Below are 12,500 nucleotides of genomic sequence, written 5' to 3'. Positions count from 1 at the left end.
ATTATTAAATTTAATGCACCATTTATATGTATTTAACAAACGCCCACTTTATCTGAGCCCAAACCTTGACCTTGTTTTCCATTTTTCTTCTGCTTACAGCCATTTTGCACACAAGCAGCCATAAATAAATAAAAAAGAAGAGAAATCCAAGGTGACCCCATGTCTGCACACCTCGACTGTGTAGTTAAAAATCCAAGGCCACAAGCCTGTCCTAATCCCTGACCCTTTGTCATAAAATTTGCGATTTGCGACCTTTCTTTCAGGCTGCGTCCTGTTCTCAGAAGTGTCAGCTTGAAAAAGCTCTGGTTTCGTGCATGGTCTTCAAGTAATACAAACCAATGAGTTTTTTTTTTTCCAACCATTATTGTGCAGAAGGTTTTTCCATCAAATGTATTTTTACGAATACGAGTGTAAATATTTTTTTGGTCCTGCCAGTTTGTGATCCAACCTCCAGCCTACCATCTCGTCGAGCGAGATTTTCAGCTCTGTCCCTTTTGTGGCTTCGCACGGCTTAGCTGCTGATAATAAATGTGCTCTCCCCCATTATATTTATGGAATGTGTGATTGTAATAAGCGGCAAGATAGATTATCAACTCCTGCATACGGTCCAGGAAATATGATTGGGTGCAGATTATCTTGCATTGATTCTTTTTTCCAAGACATGTTTTCTCATTGCCTTCGGTGGGATAAAACGGTTCTTCTTAAGCTGGAAGAGCGCAATTCGGATCCTTATTAATAACCCTACCTTAATTAAAGTAGTGCGTCTTGGAGACAAATGCTCACTATTAAAGACTACATTTCTTTCCAGATGGATGCCAATGGGGCCTTGAGGTGTCATTAAAGTGAAGCTGATTGTGAAGGCCCTTGTAATTACTGTCACGTGTTAGCCTTATAGGCAGCGAGGCAATCTGGCCAGACTCGAACAAAATCGAAAAAGAAAAGCACATTTATTATCATAAATTGCAATTCCTCTTTGCTTCATGTACATTGATTTGAACAAGAGCCGTCTGGTTCTCTCCAGCAGCAAAAACATCATTGGGGTATAAATTGGCTGCCATGGAGCCATGTTTCTGCCCAATGTTATGTGATTAGCTTGTGGGTATAGTCCCTCACACTCCCCACCCTGCCTTGGAACATTTATGAAGTCAAACAGATTAAGGAAAGTTTAATGTCACTTAAGCTCCAATTGCTCCATGCGGCAAGACACCGCATTGTCAAAAAGTATGTTCCATCAGAAATGGCCTCTACCAATCTCTCTCTTGCGAGTGCCGCCTTCTGGCTGCTGGTTGCATCATTGGTTAAGGACGCGGCTATGCCGCTGATGCAGTGTCCCCATTACCAGTATACTGGTACTCATTTTGCCGACCTCGATAGGATGACAGGCTGAGTCAACCCCACCTGGTATTAATTCAGCAGCAAACGGGTCTCGAACTCAGAATCCTAGGATCCCAAGTCAGCCACCCTAACCGCCAAACCAACACCAGGCTTGCCTCTACCAATTAATGGATTTGTGTTTCTTCTTCTTTTTTCCTTCAGAATAGGCTAATGATAGAGAAGAATAATGATGCTTTTAATTTTTTTATTCATCTGCTGCTTATTCATCTGCTATTCATTTATTTTCTCGTATTCATCTGCCGACACCACGCTCTCCCAACCACGGATGTGTATGGAGAGTTTTACAGTATCTGAATGATCAGGTTTTTTTTATCTACGAGTAATTTTTCTCAAATTCTATTTGCAGAATTTTTGTTTTCGTTTTTGCACACAGGTAAAATTGCTTTACTGACAATGGTTATACCTGACATAGGATGAGATTAGATTTGTTAAAATGGAAGGACCGTAGAACAACAACAACAATCCAATGATGGAATAGCACCAGAAGCGCCACCCACCTCGTTGACATACCCATGGTCAAAGAACAAGTGACCTGATGGTTTGAGATTTCATAGGACTGCATGGCCATAGAACAACACCAACAATGACAATTTTGTGACAAATGGAATAAATGGAAATAACAACAACAATCCTGTGGCAGTTGGGTTTGAAGAGCCGCCCACCGGAATGGTGTGACGTGGCAAATGCTTGCAGAAAAGTTTACTTTTGACTGGGCCCAACGGAAACAAATGGAATAAATATCGGTAAATTTACATTTTTTAATTATGCACATTGTTAATTATGCCGACAAAGTTTGGTGATGATGTGCGAAGTGGTGAACTAGGAGACAGGAAGCATGGCACACAATGGGACAGACATCATACATTTACTTATATCGATTTTCCTTGTCTTGTCATTTTAAAAATGCGAATGACAAAATTACATTTTGATGTCATCAGTTCAGTTTTATATTGTTTTATATTTTTAAGATGCAACTATTTGTTGATTTGCTTTTACATTCCTCAAGAACTTGATGCTACAATTCTTGTAAAATATCTGTTCCTGGTCTGCAGCAGTTGTGCGGAGTTGTGAATGTGATCTATTGTGCGATACACACATTTGTTGTAAGGTAGACAGAGTGACTGAGTGGTAGCAATGTAAACCATGGGTCATTCCGAGTGTGACGTTACCGCAGGGAACGACTGGTCAACGTAAGTGGTCAAAGCAACCTCAAGGCGACAATAACCGGCCTTCAACCAGAGACAGAATACAACTTCTGGGTGACTGCTTACTACCCTAACAGCACTGGAGAGAGTTCGACACACATCAATGTCATCACAAAGCCAGAAGGTTGGTGTCTATGTTTGCGAAAATATTTCAAACTTTTTTTTAATATCATCTCAGTATTTAACTCCTTCCATAACACTGTCGATTTTACTCCACCATTACTACTGATCATCATCCTCATCATCATTGTACCATACTGTTGACAGAGCATCAATGCTGTCGAAGCAGTCTTTTGACAAATATTACGCTGGATGGTTTACCCCCTTCCTTTCCAGCAATCAGTCAGGGAATGCATTTTAAATTTGTTCAGGGTGCCAGAGACAACTTGCTTACTCTTCATTAAGCACACCGTAGGATTTTTGACATCCACCAATATTGCCATAAGGCAGGTTCCCAGCTTAATTCCCATCCAAAAGACGGTGCACTTTTGTGCTGCAACACCCTGCCTGCGAAGCAACAATCTGACTATTTGTCTTCACATCAAATATCGACGACCTGCACCACCCTGCCGAACAATCATTTTCACTAAAACGTTGCATTTTAATGAAGCTAATGGCCAAGACGCAAATCTGAAACAGAATTTTGAGGAGTGATTTTCTTTCGGAGGAATATAGTTTTTGTTTTCAAGTTGAAGTATACCTCAGCAGTTTGCTCCTGTGAATCAGGAAATGGTCCAATTTGTAAAAAAACAAAAAAAAAACAAAAAAAACCTTTCTGCACAACTGCAAAAACAAGCTACATTTGTTGTGTCAGTGACCAGAGAGGGAACTGTTGGGATGGAAGTCTGTGGGATAAAACTTGTAAACATCCATTTTCATGAACACTTGGGTTATGATATTGAATCGTCATGAAAGCATACTTCACTGAAAATCTTATTGGCTGCTGAAGCAAACCAAGACCAGCAGCACTTTTCCACAGACATGTGTGCAAACAGGGATTTGAGAAGCAATATCATTGATGTACGTGAGAATCCTTTTGAAGATCCGAGCCTGTAATTTGGTTTCATGAAATACATTAAGATGTCAAGCCTGCCCTTGGGATTGTCCGAACTTGATCCAACATCAAAAATGGGAGTTGTTCATTATTACAATATGACACAAGTCTGTTTTTAGCTTAATGAATGTTTTGACTTTCTTATTATGTTAAAGTATCTCTTATACAGTTGTTTATGATGATGATGTTGATTATTATTATTATTATAATTATCATTACTATATATTTTTTCATTACTGACACCATGCCATGAGCGACCAACAGTGTTGATGAGTCATCCAATGTAAATGGTCAATTCACTTTTTTCACGCGCGAGTGCAGAATTATTTGTTTTCTGCCTTTTTGTTCCCCAGCCTCGTATTATCAGTTCCACGTATGGTGATTGCAGGTGAAATTAATTGGCCTCACATTAATCATTGACTCTCACGCTGCAGCCAGATCAATAGAAATAAACGCCTTGATTGCTGGTTCCCGACATTGCCATGGTGTCTGTCTGTGCTCATTCGTGCAGTCACCTGATTGATACTTTGTGTGATCTGGACTGCATTTAATCCTTCTTCAATGTATGGGAGACATATAATCCTGCTTGTACAATCCATATAATCATTGAGAGATGACTCCGGTTAATCGTCACTAATTTTCTAGATGTGGGACAAATTTATTGTTTTTCCTTTTCAAAATTTTTGGATCCAAAAATATGAATTATGTTCCAATATCATCAGGAAACTCCCAGACTGCTGAGAATAATACGGGTCACACTGCTTGGAAACAAAAAGTACGAACATCTGTGAAAATTTTCACTGGCAAAGTACCATTCCTCCAGAGTTAGGGAGAAAAGCTTTTGATTTCCCCCTCATAATGAATAATTTTGCAAATCAAGTATACATAGCTTGTTGTTTTCCAACCTAAGAAAATAGTCTAATCCAAGGAAATAAGCACTGTATCTCAGAGGCCTTAATCGTAATATCACTGCTGAATTACTTTGTGCTTCTGTATGTGTGTGATTTCAATTTGCTGATTCTTGTTTGTCATTATCATCAGATTTCTTCATTCCTTCACAAGTCGTTTTCTGGCAGCACTTAAATGCAATTATTTGCACATTCTGATATTCCCCATCCTTGTTGTGCATTTCCCTTACCCAGCACTCACTCCGAGGACACCTCAAAACGTACAGGCATGGCCAACCTCAGCAACTTCGGCCTACGTGAGCTGGTCCCAACCGCCACTTCTCCACCGCCCAATCACTTACTACCGCTTGCTCTGCAAAGAACGAGATGGTGGACCTGGGGAAGAGCAGGTTGGTTCATACGTGCTCCAAATGAGCAAATGCTTTTCAATTATACGACGAGCTCTTCAACGTGAACAAATGCTATCAGTCGTAGACATTAGTCGATTTTGCCCTTGTGATGTTCAATCAAACCGATGAGTGAAAGATTGGGTAATTTAAATGAGTCTATTGTGAGCTCTTGTTTTTATTTCATAATATACGCTTGGCATGCTATTGCATGCTTTTTAGGAGCAATTATTGATGAGCGGAATTACCTGGCTCGCACTTATCAAAGTGTTGTGTTTTCTGCTCTTCCACAACAAACACATTTTTTACTTTGCAGTTGCTGTTATGCTGTTATGTGCAGTATCTTGTGTTCATGTAGTCGCATACCTTCAAGAGTCTATGTCATTAAATTTAACCACATGTAGATTACCGGTATATTTGAATCTAAATCATAATTTTTGCTTGATGCAAATGATCGTTTTTAACTATTTACTAATAATCGGTGTCCACAATCCTCCTTGACCATGTTGTGGAACGTCGGCCGAGGCTCTCATTGTCTATCTTCCACCCTCACTTTTTCACCTTTATTCACTTTTAAATTAATTTTCTTCACAACTGCTTGAGCGATTGACACAAAACTTTCAAAATAACAGCACCTACCCATGGAGATTTTTTTTAAAACAAAGTTACACGATGGTTGGGTGGAAAATGCAGCCGTGTTCCAAAAAGTCCGTTTTCTGTAGGTCTTGGTTGCAGGGTGCCTCACGTACCAGGAATTAACGTCATAAAAAGGGTTGTCAATACCCATAAAAAGGAGGATATTGTCTTGATGATGAAGAACAAGTTTGTCACAGGGTTAATTCTTTTTGCAGAAAATTTTGTGATAACGGTAAGGTGTGTAAAACGCATGAGCTCACGCAAGTCGAGATTTCATCATGAAGACGAAGGCTCAGACAGAAGTTTGATTTTTTTTTTTCGTGCAAAGCCTTGTTTAGAGCACAGCCTTCTTCACGGCACATCCTTCTTGGTGCTGAATGGGCCAAGAGTCTACCTATCCCATGTGGACTCAAATGCTATGAACCGTCCCGGACAGGCACAACAGCCCGTGAAACCCAGGTAACCAGAGGAGATGATACAAATAGTTAATAGCTTGTAAATATATTACTAAAGTTTCAAACTTCTTTGAGCTCACGCTATTTTATACTAAGTCGTATCAGGTAGATTTGCTTCATAGATGTGGATTCTATCTGAAAGCAATAATTCCACTTTATCTTGTGTTTTTACACAAGTCAGAACAAATAATTTCAATACATTAAACTCTCTTGTTTTAAGGAATTAAAAGACCAGATTAAAATATTTACTTTCTTTGTTTTTTGCTCACTTTACTTGCTTCGCTGTTCATGTAAAGTTTGGGTGATGGTCTGTGGTTATAGCCCATATAGATCCATCTTAGTCTTTCTTAAGATTTGTGAATGTGGTTTTGGGTCGCGTCTTTTTCCAGCTTGTTTAATCTCTCTATCGATTAGTCAATCCAATGTGATGTCGTTGATGATATGTTAAGTTATACATTTGCTCAAAGGCACTTTCTTTTCTGTGCTGTCATATAGTATGGAGGCCTGATCGGAAATTTTATCCTGCTGATGAAGTCTTAAAATAGAAGCACACGTCCAAGACTGATGCTATTAATACAGGCTGGCACTTCTCCCATTAAGGGTTGGTGTCTTTGCTAAATATATAAAGATATCTCGTTTTCTTGCATCTTGTGCAATTCTTGGTTTATTTTCTCCTTGGTCAGTGGGTTTGGGGGGTATTTTCTCATCAGGAAATTCCTCTTTATACATTGTTCCACTTGTTTTTATGCATGAGAGCAAATGAGTGACTTTTCAAATGTTTTGAGCACTTGTGAAGAGATATGACACTGTCAGAGCGTGAATGAGCCAATAGGCTTGCAAAGCTCCATTTCATCAAATCCAAAGAGCAGTCACTTAAAGCTGCCAGACCAAGCAGGATGTTTATCAGTCAGACTGAAGAAGCAATTGGTTCTTATTGATGGCTGTGGCTACACGTGCCTACGTCACAGCGCAAAGCCGGACAGGTGCTGCTTTGCCCGACCTGCCTACAGCTTTATCATCGATCAATGTCCATCGGCGACTGGTGTAAGACCACCTTGTTGCTCGTGCTCATGACTTTTCTCGATTTGTGATGTGGTAGGCAGCTGGAGGTCACCCGTAGTTGCCACTTTTGGAGCAATGATGGAGAGCTCTGGAGTTAGAAGCCATAAATTCTCGCCACTCAGCCAGCTTGTTTCTACTCTTGAGCTGTTTATGTTTATGTCTCTGCTCTTATGACATTGTCAATGCTGATGCCATTTTGAGAAATCGTTTTTTATATTTATTAATTTATTTTGTTGTTGGCAATCTCTGATATCGCAAGTGAAGCAATTGCAAAAACCCATGCAACATTCATTGGACATGAAGGCATTCATTGATTGCAACTAAGCTATTCAATTAAATTGACAGGATGGACAAGCTATTACTCTTGCTTGAATGGCATTATTGTCAGTCAAGCTTAAAAGCAGCTGTGTGCATGATTCATGAACATAAGCAGTCATCAGTAAAGCCTCTGTAGATTGCTTTGCTTACAAAAGACTCCTGTTTGCACTCTGTCATGTGAAAGACAGCTTCGATATGGAATTATTTTTATGCTTATGATATCAAGCATCACTAATTTACGCAGTTTTCATGTTTAGTATTCTGTACTCGCCGTACTCTTTGGTTGACGTGAAAATGCACAGTTGCTGATTGTCCCAATTGTAGAAAATTAATTCTGTATGATGCACCTCATATTTATTTACTTGTACAAGATAGAAGCTTCTGGCAGGGTGAGGTGACAGAGGGTAAAAAGGTTATGTAATGACAGTTGGGTCAGTGGGCACGTTTCATTAACTATGCCTTGCATATTTTGTTTGTTGAAGAAGATGGTGCAGGTGGTTCACCTTTCCCTTCAAAAAACTACTTACCCAGCCTGGTTCATGTGGTTTAGCATGCTTCCTTGTCTTCACATGATGTTACTTTATCTCATGATGAAATCTTTAGATTTCGTAAGTATATTGATGACTTCCGTCCTCTGTTTGTGCGTTTGTTTGTTTGTGTGTGTGTGTGTGTGTGTGTGTGTGTGTGTGTGTGTGTGTGTGTGTGTGTGTGTGTGTGTGTGTGTGTGTGTGTGTGTGTGTGTGTGTGTGTGTGTGTTTGTGTGTTTGTTTGTAGGCACGATAACTCGAGAACGGAAGAAGCTACCAATATCAAATTAAACCACGTGATTCAGGAGGGTGACAGCTTGCGCTGATTAGATTTTGGTCAAAATCGGTCGAAAGTCAAGGTCACAGTGAGGTCAAACATAATTCCGTAAATTCATGTGGAGAAATGGAGTATTTTTGCTTCAGTTGACGTTACGAGTTCGTTTTAACTTCGATTTTAATTTTGTCTTCAGTTTTTGCGATCGCGTAGGATGCTTAAAACTCGGTTGTCAAAATTCTGGTAAAAATCGGATGTTTTGGAGACGTTTTAAGATTGTATAAAAAAAATTTCACTCGCCGCGTCACGGCTCGTCACGTGGTGCAGCGCGCTCGAGTAGAGGCGTCGTTGAGTCACGTAAAGGTTTTGCGTGTGCGTGCTGATGGTGTTTCCGATAAAGATGGTGTTTAAAAGTCATTTTTTATCCCAACAAGTGAAATCCTTTAATACAGCGCGTGTGGTGAAGCAAATGAGCACACAAATGTTAAAATATGCAATTTATGCTTTTTCAGTTGAAAAACAATTAAAAGGCATATTTAATATTTGAAATGTAAAAATCTTGTTATTATTGTGATAAGCACCTTTATATATAACAGAAGGAGTGAAATCATTCGATACAGCATGGCAGGGGGCCGCAAAAGAATGATAGCATAAGAAGAACTTAGCTTTCAGCATTCGGCGATCGGCGCGAAATGCGATGGTGGGCAGAAATGACATCTTTCGGCGCGAAATGCGATGGTGGGCGGAAATGACGTCTTTCGGCGCAAAATGCGATGGTGGGCGGAAATGACGTCTTTCGTTCGTTCGTACATGAGAGGGGCGCGTTTCTTGGTTTTTTTCCCGTCAAGCAATAAATTAAATGGTTTTCACATATATAACACATTAGTTTCACAAATTTCGATTGAAATACTCGGGAATTTCCGTCAATTCTCACTATTTCTGTCTAGCTTACGCACTGCATCTACCGGACAGCCGTCACTGGCTGTCTTGAGGCACGTGGTGGCGGGGGGGGGCGGGGGATGGGGGGGACAGGGGACACCGAAGACCTGGTAGACACCAGGGACATTTCAAACTCGGTGCAATTGTATACAGCGCACGCGCTGTAATAAAGGTTGTCGTCGCATGCCTGACTCGCTAAGCCGTCAGATTATGTAAAGATTGTTGGTGGATGGCCGAGTATTACGGTTTTGTGACTTTGATAAAATAATATTAAATAATTGCGTCGAGAAATGGAGATTTTTGCTTCGGTCGACGTTACGATTTTTGATGGTTTGGTACAGAATCATCGTAGAAATTTCTGGTTTGCGTCGCTACCTTCTCTAGAGACAGCTTTTATTAGACAAGGTCAGAGGTCAAGTTGACGATTTCGTAAGTACCAGTCTATGACTGCTTGCTTTTTTTGTTTGTTTAAATATTTGTTGCTTTCACATGTTTGTTTAAACTATCGGCTAATTTAAATATTTTGTGGGTCATTCATGCCTACCAATGGTTCCCTGGTTCTACCAGGTGAGCACAGGGGCATTGCCCATGTTTTTTATATTGATCTTGTGTCTCACTTTCATTGGGCAGAGATTTTCCTCCACTTTTTTTTGTCATGGTACAAGAATGTACCTGGTGAAATATACACATACTGTACCATCAAAGAAAATTCTCATAAACAAACCTCTGTTTATATATTACCTCAATGTGCAGAACCTCATAATGAGGTAAATATAAGACTGTGTAAGTCGAGTGATTACTGCAAATCAGGTGAACCCAGTTAACCTGCTAAATATCTATACTAGTGTGTGTGTGTGTGTGTGTGTGTGTGTGTGTGTGTCTTGTGTGTGTGTGTGTGTGTGTGTGTGTGTGTGTGTGTGTGTCTCTGTGTGTGTGTGTGTGTGTGTACCATTTAATCAGAGTGCTGCCTTGAGTGCTTAAGCCATTTGCCAAGCTCCCTACAGTTGATAGTGGGGCAGATCATGTCCTGATCGGGATGTACAGTCAGCAGTTGCTACAAGGTAGAGGTACATATGGGTAGATTTGGATCTGTAAAGGGACTCTCCACGGGTGTGTGTGCTTGTCTGCATGCCTGGTTACAGGCGTGGTGGTGGCAAAGTTCCATCCCATATCTTATGATTATGATGAAGATGGGTGGTGGAGGTTTTAACTTTTCACGTCAGCAGCGTACGAGCGATCACGTTTTCCTTTGTCCTTGTGACTGTTTGTTTCAAAAGCAATTGGTTATTTTATATGAACCGGGTGTGCTTTAAAAATGTTCTGTGGTTTCTCTTTGTGAGTTTCAAAGCAAAATATATTTGATAACACCCGATTTCCGAGCCGTTTACCATTTTAACATGTTTTCTAAATTACCGAGGGAAATTATTTTCCACCCGTCACACAACGATTGGCAGCTCTTTAAAAAGATTAATGTGTTTATGCACATCTCCTTGAAATGTTTATAATGCAACGTTGTTTTTATTATTTGTTTACTGAAATTCCTCCAAAACAGGGGTTAAAGCGACAAGGTTTCTGGGTTGTATTTGGCCAGCGGTATAGGTCAGATTTTTTTGGTACTTAATCAACCAGCTTGACACAAAGCTACAAGAGGTCTCATATGAAAGATGGGGATCTCAGTAACTCATTTTTCACTGTTGTCCTCATTTTTAGGTGTGCGGCCCATGAAATATTCACACCTGAAGGATACCCCCATTAGAAAATTTTGACCATTTCTGAAAATCAGTGAATTAGCCATAACTACAAAGCAATGCACCCTATTTTTACATGATTGGTATTGAAATGTGCAGAATGAACAGGGGAATACTACTAGTTACTTAATGGAATACTTCTAGTTAAATATATGTACATTTGAGTGCTTTTAATAGAAAAAAGACGCAATTTCCAGACCGCTAACTTCGAAAATCATCAACTATCTGCCAATTGTCATATTTTTCCTTTATTTTATGTGTTCAGTTTACCATATCAATATAATGAGAATATTTTGAAACAAATTTCTACTAGCAAATTATACGATATAGTGACTGAAGTTTGCACAAGTGATGTGATAACTATATGTTACACCAATACACATTGTTCTATGAGAAATGAACTAAAACATATATTTTGAGCGCGTGTCCTCAATATGTTCAACCACCACTGTCCGTGTCATTTTGGTCACCATGTGACAGTCCGTTGCCACACTGCCTGTCACTGGTGGCACACATGCACTCGTTAGTGCAAGGCAAACTGTCTTGTGAGCAGCTGCAGCTGTTGGTACATGGTTCACTACCACGACATGAACACACAAGACCATCTAGCATCTACGCTGATGTGGGTCCATCAAACAATGTGGGATGCAGCACACCTTCTCCTCTGTACCATCCACGACCCTCTGGTGTGGGAATTTCTGGATTTGCCAGGTGGGCATTCATCCATACTCGGGTTTGGTGAACAGATCTCTTCACATGTTCGAGAAAAACTGGTTCAGACGGAGGCAACTTATGCACTGGGACATCTTTGGTCGCTGCGAGTTTCTTCCAAAGATCATTCAAATTTGTGTGTGCATCCATATATTTCCCTTGAGAATCATACATGGCACTAACTAAATGTCTTGAAGCAGCCACTGAACTCCTGGAGATCGTTAGTGGCGAGGACTTCGAGGTGTGGACCATTATTCTGAAGATGCAGTGTCTTCATAGCTTTCTATGCTTTCTTTTTACCATAGTATAGCCGAAGAATGCTGATACAGTCACATCCTCTCAGGGCATGAAATGCAGGAAGCCCGGTACACATTTCTGGAAGCAAGCTGTAACATATCTGATGGACCGCGATAAGCTTGCATCCTGCTGATGTTCTTTTCTCTATCCATATCTCGGCAGTGTCCCGCAACTGTGGAAAGTAGTGGACTGCTAAGACAAGCACATCAGTGTCTGTGGATTTGATTGTAATGGACCCACACACATTGTTACATCTGAACTCATCATCGGCATGCTTCACATGAAGAAATATCCGAGAATCTGCCTCTTCCTGCATTGATGCGAGTTGACTGTCATGATACATTCCTGCAGATGAAAGGGATGCTGTAAGCAAACCATCAGAGAAGCCACCAGCCAAATAGATCCGCTTTTCTTGGTGATCTGAAAGTTCTTTTGCTGCTGGTGCATGTTGCGTGACGTGACTACAGATGAAGTGTGTCAAGGTGCATTTGTTTGATGATAGAGCCATGAATTTCGTCCATTGTGGTACTGGGCATCCAGCAATGACTTGGTAGCTTCGGGATCCACCAGCAACAGCAAGGCGTC

General features: G+C 40.4%; 1 protein-coding gene and 1 long non-coding RNA gene across 8 annotated transcripts in view; both read left to right on the top strand.

Annotated features, from left to right (window-relative positions):
• Positions 1-12,500, top strand: part of LOC147030487 (neogenin-like) — a 247,021-nt gene that overhangs the window by 157,445 nt on the left and 77,076 nt on the right. For all 7 annotated transcript variants that reach the window (XM_085874613.1, XM_085874615.1, XM_085874612.1 and 4 more), the window contains exons 9-10: positions 2,570-2,724; positions 4,797-4,951. In XM_085874613.1, coding sequence (XP_085730739.1) covers positions 2,570-2,724; positions 4,797-4,951 — 310 coding nt within the window. The remainder of the gene's footprint in view (positions 1-2,569; positions 2,725-4,796; positions 4,952-12,500) is intronic.
• LOC147030488 (uncharacterized) overlaps positions 4,981-12,500 on the top strand; it is a 9,879-nt gene continuing 2,359 nt past the window's right edge. Inside the window, exon 1 of the long non-coding RNA XR_015056389.1 lies at positions 4,981-6,043. This is a non-coding gene — a long non-coding RNA (uncharacterized LOC147030488). The remainder of the gene's footprint in view (positions 6,044-12,500) is intronic.

Source organism: Eptatretus burgeri, chromosome 3 (genome assembly GCF_056783735.1).
Source record: "Eptatretus burgeri isolate ZD-2024b chromosome 3, Ebu_testis_v1, whole genome shotgun sequence".
NCBI classification, from domain to species: Eukaryota; Metazoa; Chordata; class Myxini; order Myxiniformes; family Myxinidae; genus Eptatretus; species Eptatretus burgeri.
The sequence above is the reverse complement of the archived record's forward strand: the minus strand, read 5'-3'. Positions and strand labels throughout refer to the sequence as shown.